This window comes from Berghia stephanieae, chromosome 2 (genome assembly GCF_034508935.2).
Source record: "Berghia stephanieae isolate SIO BIC M18660-M18661 chromosome 2, UCSD_Bste_1.3, whole genome shotgun sequence".
In the NCBI taxonomy this organism is placed as follows: Eukaryota; Metazoa; Mollusca; class Gastropoda; order Nudibranchia; family Aeolidiidae; genus Berghia; species Berghia stephanieae.
In genome coordinates, this window is record NC_088361.1 from 36618546 (window position 1) to 36631622 (window position 13077).

The window sequence follows — 13077 nt, forward strand, 5'->3', positions numbered from 1 at the left end:
GTTTCGACTTCAAGCTGCAACATCTACATTTTATCTAAAATTCTCAAGGAAAGTTTGATACTAGATAACCTATTACTATCAAGAAACTTCTTGTAATATAGGAAATGCCCTAACTCTGTAATCATTTAATTTTCTTGTTTGAAACTAAGGACATTGTCCATTTTAAACGTTACTCTGATTTCAACAATGAATGCCTATTTATATAAAAAAAAGAAAAAAGTAGTCCAGCTGGTGCTTATCCCGATTTCTATAGCATAAAATGGAAAATAGAAATTGCTTGCTATCCTTTGAATAGAACGCTAATCTATCGCAAAGTACATTTTAGCCAGAACTGACATCCCAGCTACCCAATTAAAGCTGGGTTGGGGGGGGGGGGGGGGGATCAGAAAGAAAAATCGACTTTACACAAAAATTATTTGATACAAAATACAAAATTTCTCCTAAGGGATCAATAAAGGGAATGATCATTTTATTTTTTTATGAACACACTTATCATCATTATCTTACATTCTGAAAACAAAATAAAAGTAGGCCTGGTTCTTGAGAGATTTATATGGGAAAATATGTTAACGATAGAGAATAAAATTGACATCATTATGCACGGCATAATACAATTCATTCTTTTTTTTTTCTGTCATATCTAAAATACATATCAATTTTGAATAAAAAACCCGAGTACCTATTTTACTGATTGACAAAAATAAAATTAGTTTTCAAATTCATCTGAGTGCCCCAACCTTCTAAGCTTATTTTGTCTGTACTGTAAGCCTGCTTTCCTCACCACTAGTTACCATGGCATGCATAACAAGTTCTAGTTATCACAATTGGTTGTATAATATAGCCTTTATGTGTAACGGTGAAGGGGCAGAATGAAATAGGGTGATAAAAATATGATCATGAACAATATCAAATATCAATTACAATAGGAAAATGTGACGTAACTTTTGAACTTCATTTTCCGAGAAGTTGGCATCAACAATAATCCTCAGCCTCAGTTAATCATTTATATGAAGACGACGAAGACATGTACATAAGGAGAGGAGAGCCTTATGGGAAGTAGATGTCTAGTTTTGATAGAAGTCAACAAATGCATCAAACAAAAGAGCTAGGTTTATGACTCAAACTAAAGCAAATAAAAAAAACCATAGCTAGCTTTATCAAAAAGATAATTTCTCAAATAAAAATGATATTGTTTTAATATCTTCATCGATATTTGGAAATGTCTGGCAATTTCTTCATCTATATATCCCAGAACAATCTGCAGTGACATATTTAATAAGCCCGAAAAGGTGTAACTGAAACAATGACATTATAATGATACCCAAAATGTCTGGCTAAATGGGTCAGATCATGTGAAGTGCAGATTTCCAAGGTTTCTGATCATGCATGGAACAATTTGCTTGTATGCTTGTAACATTTACTTCCTAACATCCTGCCCTTTATAAACCACTGTAGCTTAATCGTTACAATTAGCAAAGGTTTCAAAACCACCTAAACACTGATGTGAATGAAAAAATGTTGAGCAATGAAATAACGGGAGTTGAACTATCTGATCTTGATTGCTCTAAAAAAGCAGCCTTTATCACAGTCAAGGCCAATTTATTAAAGAATGTTGTTTCTTCTTTAAAGAGGGGATAGGGGATGGGAATAAGGGAAGCCAAGACAACGGTTATCTTTGATTTGATCTTATTTGAGGTAGTTTGAAATGCGAGAGTCTGGAATTTGAATATTAAAAATTTGTTTATTTCATAGCTGCAGCCGAACTAAAAATTAGGAATATATAGAATTTTGAATAGCTGCAAGACAAAGTAAGAATTTGATCCAAGTCAATGGTCATTAGTTTCACTGTAGGTATATGAAGAATAGAAAATATTAAGTATGATAAGAAAACGAAATAATAAATGAAATAGCATATAAAAATATGAATGTAGACATAAACACATGTATAAGGTCATAACACTCGCCTTTCACCGCACGTGTAAACCACACATTCACATACACATTCAAAACACACATCAAGTATATTTGAATATTTGTAATGGATGAGAGGAAAAAATCTCACATTTAAAAAAAATGATAATGGACCTATAAAATTAGGATTGAAATGGCACTAAATCCATTTTAAAAAATCATATATATATTTTAGAGTTTTATTTCAATGTAATACAAATATATTTATCGTCAGGCACATAGCTTATAATGCTTGATTTTGTTTTAGCAAAACATGTAATAAAATATGAGAATTCGCTAACTTTCTGTCAAAACTCAGCGATCCCATTGAATATTTACAACAGCAAAACAATTTCTGAACACAATGATTATCCAGCATTTTGAAAAGGGAAATCACTCGAGAGGAAAAGGGGAGGGATTTTTTATTTTTTACTATTATGCAGTGAAGAACACATATTTTCTGCGATCAAAACAAATCTCAAAAGTTTGACTAATTTTTATAATAATTAACCAGTTAACTGTCATAATCTGGTCAATTTCAATATGTGTTTTTCCCGAGTAGGGCAGTTAACAGGTAAAAAGGGAAAAAAGACAACCCATAATGGGGAAAAAAAGACACATAAGAACACAAAATAGTGTAAAAATCAAATAAAAAATACTAAAGCATACAAAGTAAGGAAAAATAATACAATCACAGAGTGAAAAGTTCCTTATATGATTTTTCTAAGAGGGTCGTTCATAAAGCATTATTCTGCCTTTTCTAAAATGGTAGGGAAATAGACAACTTTCAACTTGGCACCGTAGTCACACACGATCCCATGGTTTCCAATAGATACAACATGATTGATGAAGGCTTGTTGATCAGAGTCAGAAAATTTAACTTTACGAAGTAAACAGCCCTTAGGAATGTCCCACAAACAAATGTCACCCTGAAAAAAAAAAAATGAAAAAAAATTTTAAATAATTAAAATAGCTACTTTTTCGCTACTTTTGAACTCCATAAACATTTCCAAACCGAATTTTTCATCATTGTTGTTTGTTTTTGTTTGTTTTTAATGGTTTTACAGCGCTTGCAACACATTAAGGTCATATCAGCGCCAGTAAAAAGGAAGAAAATGGGAAAGTAAAAAGTCCTAGAATTACAATTAAAGCACCCAAGCAAAGAGAAGACAAGGGGAAGTTGGTTCAAATAGGAAACAGATGTAGATTCCAAGAGCACACAATTAAAGCTCTTAGTTTGAGATCACCTAAAAGTCTCATCCAGACACAAGCACGGGTTTCTACTAAGTGGAATACACTCAAATGTTAACAAATCATATATAATATGTATACAAAATATAATACAGTACATAACAGAGAGATGATTTACAAGGAAAAAAATATCATCCCCCAAAACTAACTATACATTTGACTGTTTCCCTCTCAGCCAGGGTGTCTGGTCAGGGCCAGGACAAAACCAAGTAAACTCATTCCAAGACAAAGACAGAAAGCAAGATGGAAAACAGATATAGGGGAATAGAACACAGAGCAGGTACCTCCCTGCCCACTATGGGAGGTCAGGAACCCCACCCAACTACTGATTGTTGGGATATTCCAAGTCTTTATCAGGGACGAAGTAGCCGAGTGGTTAAGGCATTGCACTTCAAGCACTTTAGTTTTTTCCATGGGCAAGATTATTACCCCCCTCCTCCCCTCCCCCCAATTTGCTCACTTTGGACAACATGGGTGATTCCTGGTGACATTAGACATCCTGTTTGATGGTTTAGCTATATTCCTTCATGGAATGCCTCGGCGACGCATCTAATGGTGCCGTTGCGAAAGAGTGTAATTTTTAATTTTATCAGGGAATAATAAATAGACACCCTGCTTATGCATTCTCAACATCAGACTTACATAAGCAAATACTCATATCATTAAAGATAAAAAATAGAAGATTAATAATTTAACACCCCATTCAACAAAGTAAGTAATATTTATATCTCTTTAAAATTCGATATCAGGATTTGTCCAAATCTTACTTTCACTGATTATTACATCCAGTTTATTCACCATACATTACCTATTCACTCGGGCACAAGGGCTAAAAAAAGAAAAGAAAGCAAGTACCTGTCCTCCAGTAACAATGTGATTCATGGATATCAAAGCAGCACCTCCAACACCTCCCTGATTCTGAGATAGAAATTAAAAATATGTTATATAATCTATTTACAAATCTCAAATCCAGTGCTAATTTCTAATGCAGGATTGGAGGGGACATTACCTCTCAAAAAGAAAATAAATAAAAGAGCAATAAGCATTTATCATATAATAAAATAATTTAAACCTGAACAGTTTTGAATATATATATTTTTAAAAATTCATTGCTGTGACTAACTCAAGACAAACACAAAGTCTTTTTTTTATCGTGCAGAATTGATGTTGATGTGGCTGAATTGCCTTCTGAAAGGGTTAAATAGCAAGAAAGCAAGTAAAATAGCCATAAGCATACACCTTACTATACTTCTAAGAATCCGTGTGGAGTTTTGAATATATCCAAAAGACCATCGGAATGGTCACTTAAAAAAAATCTTACATAGAAATGGCAATTAAGAAAAGGAAAGAGGGATAAATTGCATTGGCATTAGCAATGGTCAATAGTTTTTCTCTTATCAAATAACATTTTTTCACAAAAATCACGAATCTTACCAATTGAATTGTATGAAGAAGGACAGACTTGGTCCTGTCCCAAATACACATTTTCTCATCAAGACCAACACTCACTATGTACAAGCGTGATGATGATATTGACATAACGGTGGCATCATGCCACCCAAATTTGTGCACACATGTTCCAGTGAGCAGATCCCAGATCCTCACACTGCCATCTGCAGAGCCACTGACAGCTGCGTAAGGGGCAACCTACAGAAAACAAAGTATAAATTTAATTGCTTGAGTGGGCAACATTTTTCCTTTAAATCTGCTGGTACTACTTTTTATCACATAATACATAATAATTCATTTTCATGCCTACGTCGTCCATTCCAGTTGATTGAGAATTTTTGCTTCTCCTCTCTCTACCCCCTTTCAAAATGGCACAGATGTCACTTTTTCCTTTAACAGATTTTATTCGGGTCAATTTGTAGCTAATAGCAGGTCAGTCTATCTTAATCATATTCTTCTTACTCATATGTTAACCTTTTTAAAGGATTTAGTTTCTCTGTTTAAAAAAGACTAGAATGGGACAATTTTCACAGTCATATGAAAATCGATCTCAAGTCCACCGTAACTCTAATTTAATATCTTAATTGACAAATTATGGTATTTAGTGGATCAGAGGTATGGTTCTGACTTCTTAACAAGAAATGCATGGTTCCAAGCAGAACAACGGCAGAAAAAACCTATCATTACTTGTTTCAATCAAAGCTCAATATGAACTTTTTTTTTTAAATAAGGAAAGCGACAAAATTTCACAGAATGTAATGCTTAAAAGTAATAATTCAGAACTTACTTTATCAAGGCACAACGAAGTCACACTTCCCTCATGCCCGTGAAGAGTATATAAACACAAACAACTATCAAAACGGAAAACCTGGGAAGAGAAATGTATCAAAAATGAGATACTCATCTAAAGCCCATCTAAAATCTTGAAAACCCATCATTCTTTTGAAAGGCTGAGTTTCTCAGTATCATTTATCAATTACTGAATTACCCTAACACACCACACAAACATATAAACCACACCCCTGGAATTTACTTAATTGCTTCTCTCTTGTAAATGTACAAGAAATGAAAAATAAATGGCCATAACGGGATAGACAATTTTTGACATCATAATCACACCAGTTTTGAGGGCAATGGACTTAGAAGGGTAGGGAGATGTTGACTAACAGTTGCACAATTCACACTAGGCAAAATGTACTAGAATACAGAATTATTTTGATACTAACACATGGTAACTGCCATTGTCTACCAGTGTATAAATCGTAGTACCAACAAAAACTCTTGAGCAATTTCCTTTGTACTGACGAGGCCTCACTGGAGCCTGTTTTTCATACATTGGAACTTTTGTATAAATCACGTCATCATCCATTTTATGAGTGCCCGAATCATAGTCTCAAGTCACATTTGAAGATACTCTCATCCACTGTGCAAATTTAGTGACAAACTAACGTTTCTAACACATTCTAGAAGTTTTTTCTACTAATAGCATACAAATAATTAGGGAAGACTTGAGTCATGTTAGTAAATGAATGGCCCAAAAATACATGCAATTTTAAAAACAAGTATGTCAGTTCTGTAATAATTGAGCTAAATACCGTACTAACAGAACTCTAAATAACAATTAGAAAACTTCTAGGCCCACAAAAAACAAAAGATTTAAAGAAATTCAAGATACAAATGCTTTAAGTGCCATTTTCGAAGACACCACAGTTATGAATTGAAGACCTATTTTAATCTACACTACGAACAAAGGCATTGCAAGCTGTCTCCATGGAAATTTCAAATCTATACCAAATTTAGTCTTTTTATTTTTTATTATTACCTTAAGGGTATGATCCTGACTAGCAGTGACGATACGACCCCCCTGACATTGAATACAATTGATGGGCTGACGATGGGCTCTACACGTTGTCACTTCAGAACATTGAATCACTTCGTCCCACACTCTTATCTCTCCAGCATCACTCCCTAAGCTATGGTAACGGGTGTGGCCACCTGGTAACAAGAGTGGAATTTATACAACAATATTTAATTCATATCTTAGTCAATTTAGCTCATAAATTATGAGAAAATAAAAGGGGAGAAAATTTTTACCATGACTAGTTATGGTTAATTTGAAAAGCATTAATCTACAAATCAGTGAGCTGATCAACAATAATAATATAAAAATAATGTGAATTATTTTCTATTCACTATATGAAAGTGATAAAAAAAAAAAAAGCTAAATGCTTAATAAAGTGAAACTAATGAGAGATTGAGCTGATGCATGTAAACCAATTATCCCAAAGTTGATAAAACTAGAGAAAATACAATATATTTTTTTACTTTAAAACTTAATTTAAAATGACCTTGGAAGAAACATTTGCATACATGATTTTGTAAACAAAAAGTTTTATCAATTGCTCAAAAATATAATGAAATAAAATGACAAAAGAAGATCAGTGCCTTTTTTTCAGAGGTATTGCACTGAACACAAGCAAAAGGTGGGATTATATCATGTCGTGTAAAGGTGGACAATATTTTATAAAGCATAAATGTATGTCTTCTTGGGAGGTCATGACATGTTACATCAATAATTAAAAGAAATTAAGCTCAAGAAAATTGGTCTTTCAGTGTCAAATTTAAATATGAAAAATGCAATTAATAAATCGTTGCCATTCCAAATTTTCGAGCATTTGTGAACAATAGCTTTGATCAGTTGAATTGTTTTCTCATGTTTTATCAAGTTAGGGACAGTATGTATTTTTCAATTTAACAAGCCAATGTGATATAGTATTGTAATAAAACTTGTTATTCAGTCAAAACGATATTCATTGCTATACTACAGAGGCAGGCTACCATTGTGACCCTGGGATGCATTGCTCTTATACCTTTTTGGGTCATTCATTCATTCAATATTGCATAAGGTATGCAGTCTTGTGGTATGACACTTGCCTTTTGCCTGGTAAGTCCATGATTCGAGTCCCACTCTGTGTGGCACATAGTTGAGTCCCTGGATAAGGCTCTTTACTAACATTTTATCACCATACTCAGGTGTAAAAACCTGGTCACTAACAGCATTGTCTCTGTCAGTAAAAAACTGCAATATCACCAAACAGGCATCATGTCTCGTCTTACATGTTAAGTCGATATTGCGCTATATATACTCTCAAGTGTAATGTATGGGTAGATGTCGAATAGTAGATTGTATAAAGTTGCATATTTATTCATACGTGCCATACTTTGAAGGGTTCATAAATTAATATAGTTGAGTAATCTACTCCATCAAACAGTAACAATAATACATACATGTCACCTTCTATTTCACAACATTATAAACTACATTACAGAAAGTTATTGTTACAGTTCAATAGTATTTTATAGTTTAAAGGTGTAGGATGCTGATTTTACCTTTTTTCTGTGTCCTCTGGGATTGTGGACTTTGTGGAACATGTACTTTGACAGGATTGTGGAAAGTCTCCATTTCAAGAAAATCAACACTTCCATCAAGTCTTGCTGCCACAATTCTTTAAGTAAGCATTAAAAAGAATTATAAAAGTTAAAATACTGTTCCTGTATGACGGTAAATTGAACATCAAAAATTAAAAAAAAACAACAAAAAAAACAATGTTATCTGTATCAATGACCTGACTCAGTTATATTTTTAATGTAGAAATGGGCCCAATAAGGAGAAAATACGAACACTACTCGTGGCGGATAAATTGGCGGTTTTCCCTGTTATTCCAAATAGTAGTAGTGGCCCTCAGAGCCACTAGGTTCTGGGAGCTGCAGTTTATCCCAGTTTCTATAGCGTGGATGGGACACAAATCAATCGCAAAGTACAGTAGAATTACTTTAAACCAAAATTCTGGGGACCTTCTAAACCATTTCGGTTTAAAGGCATTTTGGTTTAAAGCAAGTACCCGTTTTGCGATGTTTTTCAAGGGTGGTACTATTCAATTGCTTATTCAATCGTATCATGGGTTGTTTCCCCTTAAATAAAAGTTGTCTTAGTAACCATTTATTTATCCATTCATATTTTGCTTTTTTTCTTCGTATTTTGTTTTTCTTTTCCTCATTATTATTTTGTTTTTGTGTGTTTTAAAAATATTTTGGTGGGGTTTGTTTTTCTAATCAGTGTTGAAAGAGTTGAGTTCGGGATGCCGTGTTTTTTACAAATCTCCGTCTTGCTCAACTTTTTTTTCATGGACTTGATTTTTAAAAAAAAACAAACTCCAATGTGTAAGCACAGTGCTTTCTTTTAAACATCTTTTTGTAAAATGTAAAGTTAAAATAAGATCGAAGGTCTTGTGTGATAATTGACAATGAATGATGCGCAGCGACTCAGAGGTGAAGTGAAATGAAAAGGCGTGTCAATGCTAAGCTGTTTACTACACACCCCTCTTTTGTTGAATTGCCATTAGGTTCAAAATCCTAACTACATACACCCCCCCCCCCCCCCCCCATACACTCACAATTAAAACAAAGTGGAAATGAAATGGCATGTCAATGGTAAGTTGTCTACACCCACCCCACTTAGTGTCGTGTTGAAAATCCAAAGCATCAATACACGAGCGAGACCATCTCGCCTGCGTGATTCTACACCCCCACCTCCCCCTCACTCCATTTTTGCCTCCAGTCATCCGTTGTCTTCCTTTTCCAGTTTGTGCAATTGTGGTGATGGCCAAGCCCAAGTGCAGTGATTGAAGCCCCCACCCCAACCCTTACCCTCATCTTATACTTAGGCTCTTTGCCGAATTTTTGAAGAAAAATAGAAAGAGAAAAAGGGGAGGTGCTCTTAAGTTAAAGAAAGTCCTGCTTAGAAGTATTTCGGTTCATAGTGAGAATTAGTACAAAGATAATGAAGAAACTCGTACAATTTATTAAATTCTTTGTGGTTTAAGGTATTTTTCGGTTTAGCTTCTTTCGGTTTAAAGTAATTTTACTGTACTTTCCACCAGATTTAACAGACCTAGCTACCTAATCACTGCTGGGTGGACAGGAGGTCAGAAAAGACCCAAAAAACTCGACTTCACCCGAGGTCGATCTCAGTCCCTTTGTGCTTGAAGTTTGTTCTACCAACTGAGCTATCGGGACTCCCTTTTCCAAATATGAATCACCAGTATTTTTTCTGAACCTCCTGTCCTTTCTGTCGACCCACTTTGATTGGCTCGTTGGTTCTGCTGGATCTGATGGAAAGTAATTTGCAATAGACAAGTACACTATCCTAAGGGTAGCAAACAATGCTACAAAAACCAAGACAAACTCCACACCCATGTGCCGTATGGCTCTAAAACTACTACAGAATGGCAACATTCATTTGAAATGTCAGATTGACTTACTTCAGTATTATAATGACATGAACAGAAGATAAGATATGATATAGGATACTTACCTTCCACCAACAACAAGTAAACCGGTGACACCCACTTCACTAATGCCATAATGGTACCGCAAATCTCCAGTCTCTGCCTCCCATACCTCTATTCTTCCATTGCCACAGCCAGTGATGATGAGGCCATGCAAGCTGGCCAGACACCACACTGAAGATGATGGTTCGCACAAGCTGTCGTCTTCAGTTAGAAATGAGTCTCCTGGGTAATTAATAATTATGATAAAGGGTTACATGTCCAAAATCTCTCTTACAAATTGGACATTCAATATTTTTTTTAATGCAAAAGTTAAGCCATTATTGCATGAGTAAATGTTACGTAGAGTTGTTTACCAGTGTTGATGTATTGTTAGAATTACCTTTGCAGAAAAAATTAAATGCCTGAGAAAGATCATTAAGATCGAATATTTATTTATTTATTCTTATTTCTTTCTTTTTTTTAATTGCTTAATTTGCTATAACCCCCTATGATATGCAGCATATTTCGACAATACATTAATGTCCTCAAAGTTCAGCCCTAGCTTTAATTCTGGAGTTCAACATAAATGGAAATTGAACAAATTTGTTTCACTGCTCATTTATATGAACACATAAGAGTTAAAAACCATCCACTGATTTGGTCTTAAATAAAATCATTACACCTATGACTGGAAATATTATGTGACAGACATTGATGGATTTTGGTACCTATGGATGAAACTGTAAGACCTTGCAGGCCAATTTATCTGACACCGATCTATAAGGTACTTTTATATCACATTGAATGAAACATATTTCATGTCATACACAAAACAAAAAGCCAACAGTGTTGCTATCCCGACTCAGTATATTAACCCATTACATCCTAAGCCAAAATGTGTTTAACACTCCTCCTTCATCCCCTATCATCCTAAGCCGAGGCAAGTAACTCTGGAGAAAATGCTACCTTCTTCCAAATAAAAATTAATTTTGAGCTTACTATCCAAAAGACATGAATTTCAAAAGTGATATTAAAAGAGAAGAAAGACTTACCTTTATTTTGATATATAACATAATGGTGTTCTGATTTTTGTGTGTGTAAAAACAAATAACAAAAATGAACTTTGAGAATATGGACCTTGAATCTTTACCGTCAGGTGAGTCTTAAAATTAAAAGGTATAATAAGTAGTTTAAATTAAAGGTTTGTGACAATATAAATGGCCGACTCATCATCATTATCATCTTCTAAAAGGTTGTCATTCCACAAGGAATTGAGATAATCAAATGCGATAATCACTTTTCTAGTGTAAATTTTTTGTAATATTAAAAAAATCATAGCAATAACCTCGTTGACAGATTTTCATCAGGTAAAAAGCTACTTTCAATATATTTAATGGTCTTGACCTGGAAATCTAAAATAAAGTATTAAACATCCCATCACTTTTTAGGTATAGAGTAATCATTTCTCTATCCGGCGGTTACGGGCGGGTTGGGATGACCACTTGGAAACTCAGCGGGCTGTTACTTGTAGTTTAAGATGAAGGATGTGGGAATCTCACGGGCAGTTACGGGTGGTATAGAAATGGAATGGGTTCATAAAAGTTGGTATTTACTTTAAGGATTGATACAATCAGTCGTGTAATGTGTAGAACTACTTATTTCATTCAGGTTACGCTTGCATATTGCCATGGTATGTATTCCACTTTTGAACATAAGATTGGCATCTGAGCAGAAGATAGTTGTAGCCATATGGGCGTTTCAATTTCATGAAACCCTAAAAAGACTGGATCAGAATCTCTAAAAATGAAATATTACCATTACTCCAACTCTGAGAACGATGATGAGATGACAATAATGTGATATCATTATGACTGTGACTTCGTAATTCCTCAAAGTTGTCCCTCTCCTCAAAGGTTCTTGACTTGTCATACAAATCAGCTGAAAAAAAATAGTCAAAAGGCTACTTAGTATTTTAAAAGTCATCTCTGATTTATATTGTTAATATAAAGGATTTTTTAAAAAGAATATGTTGTTAAGTTTGACATAATTTAGGATGACACAGGATACTTTTGTAACTATGGTTTTTATTCAAACCCAAAGAACAACATATTAACATGGAGACATCGTGAGTGAATTTCAGTAGGAAGGAATCAACAGTAAAAGTAAAATGTAAACACCCGGTTATTTATCATAAGAGTGAACGCCCTTGGTTCAAGGGAAATAACCAACAAAGTATTGTAGAGAGACATTATGACACAGTTGTTTCTCTTAGACCATTAGAAATCATAAGATCATATACTAATAGTAATAATACATAGAAATAATTCAACACCCCCACTTGATCTAATGATTCTAATTGAAATTTAAAACTTTTAACGTACATTAATCCATTATAATATATAAATGTTGGTTTATCCATTGAGTAAATAAAACAAGTTACTTACTGAAGAAATTCTATTTGAGATTCTCACAAATTCTCAAATTCTTATACATGTAGTTATAATGTTACAAGTCAAGTCCATATTAATTTTCAAAAGGAAATTAAAAGTGCAAAACATTCCCTAATAATTTTGTATGTCAGATAGAAACAAAATCATAAGACTCATATTCATGTAACATTATCAAGTTGTTTGATAGAACAATAAAAGTAAAACAAGAATCATAATACATGTATGTGTGTCTCATCAACACAAGTATTCACATTATTATGTGTCAAAATAATACATCCAAAACAATTTTCAAGGCTATCACCATATTTTAGCCAAAAATCAAGGATTTGAATTTCTGCAATTGAAATTTAGTTGAAGGCTTTGTCATAATATCTGCCAACATGTCTGCAGTAGGGCAGTACTTTAAAGTAAACTTTCCATTCCTTAGTTCTGTGCGAATAAAATGGAATTTTATGTCTATGTGTTTAGATCTTTGTCTGTTCACTGGATTGTTCGCTAAAGCGATTGTTCCCTGATTGTCTTCAAAAATCAAAACATTGCCTGATTGATATTCTCTGTCAATGTCTTTCAACAACTGGTCTAAGTAAAGGCTTTCTTGTACTGCAAGTGCAAGAGCCATGTACTCTGCCTCACATGAGGACAAAGCA

The 13077-nt window shown here is 33.9% G+C and overlaps 1 protein-coding gene across 1 annotated transcript in view; it reads right to left on the bottom strand.

The window, feature by feature from the left end:
* Window positions 1–467: 467 nt before the first annotated feature.
* The window catches only part of LOC144964809 (sterol regulatory element-binding protein cleavage-activating protein-like), a 33512-nt gene continuing 20902 nt past the window's right edge, over window positions 468–13077 (bottom strand). Inside the window, exons 20-27 of the mRNA XM_078899446.1 lie at window positions 11796–11918; window positions 10025–10223; window positions 8041–8156; window positions 6473–6645; window positions 5438–5518; window positions 4636–4848; window positions 4057–4119; window positions 468–2879 (exon numbers count right to left, since the gene is read on the bottom strand). Of these exons, the coding sequence (XP_078755572.1) occupies window positions 2697–2879; window positions 4057–4119; window positions 4636–4848; window positions 5438–5518; window positions 6473–6645; window positions 8041–8156; window positions 10025–10223; window positions 11796–11918 (1151 nt within the window). The 3' untranslated portion in view covers window positions 468–2696. The remainder of the gene's footprint in view (window positions 2880–4056; window positions 4120–4635; window positions 4849–5437; window positions 5519–6472; window positions 6646–8040; window positions 8157–10024; window positions 10224–11795; window positions 11919–13077) is intronic.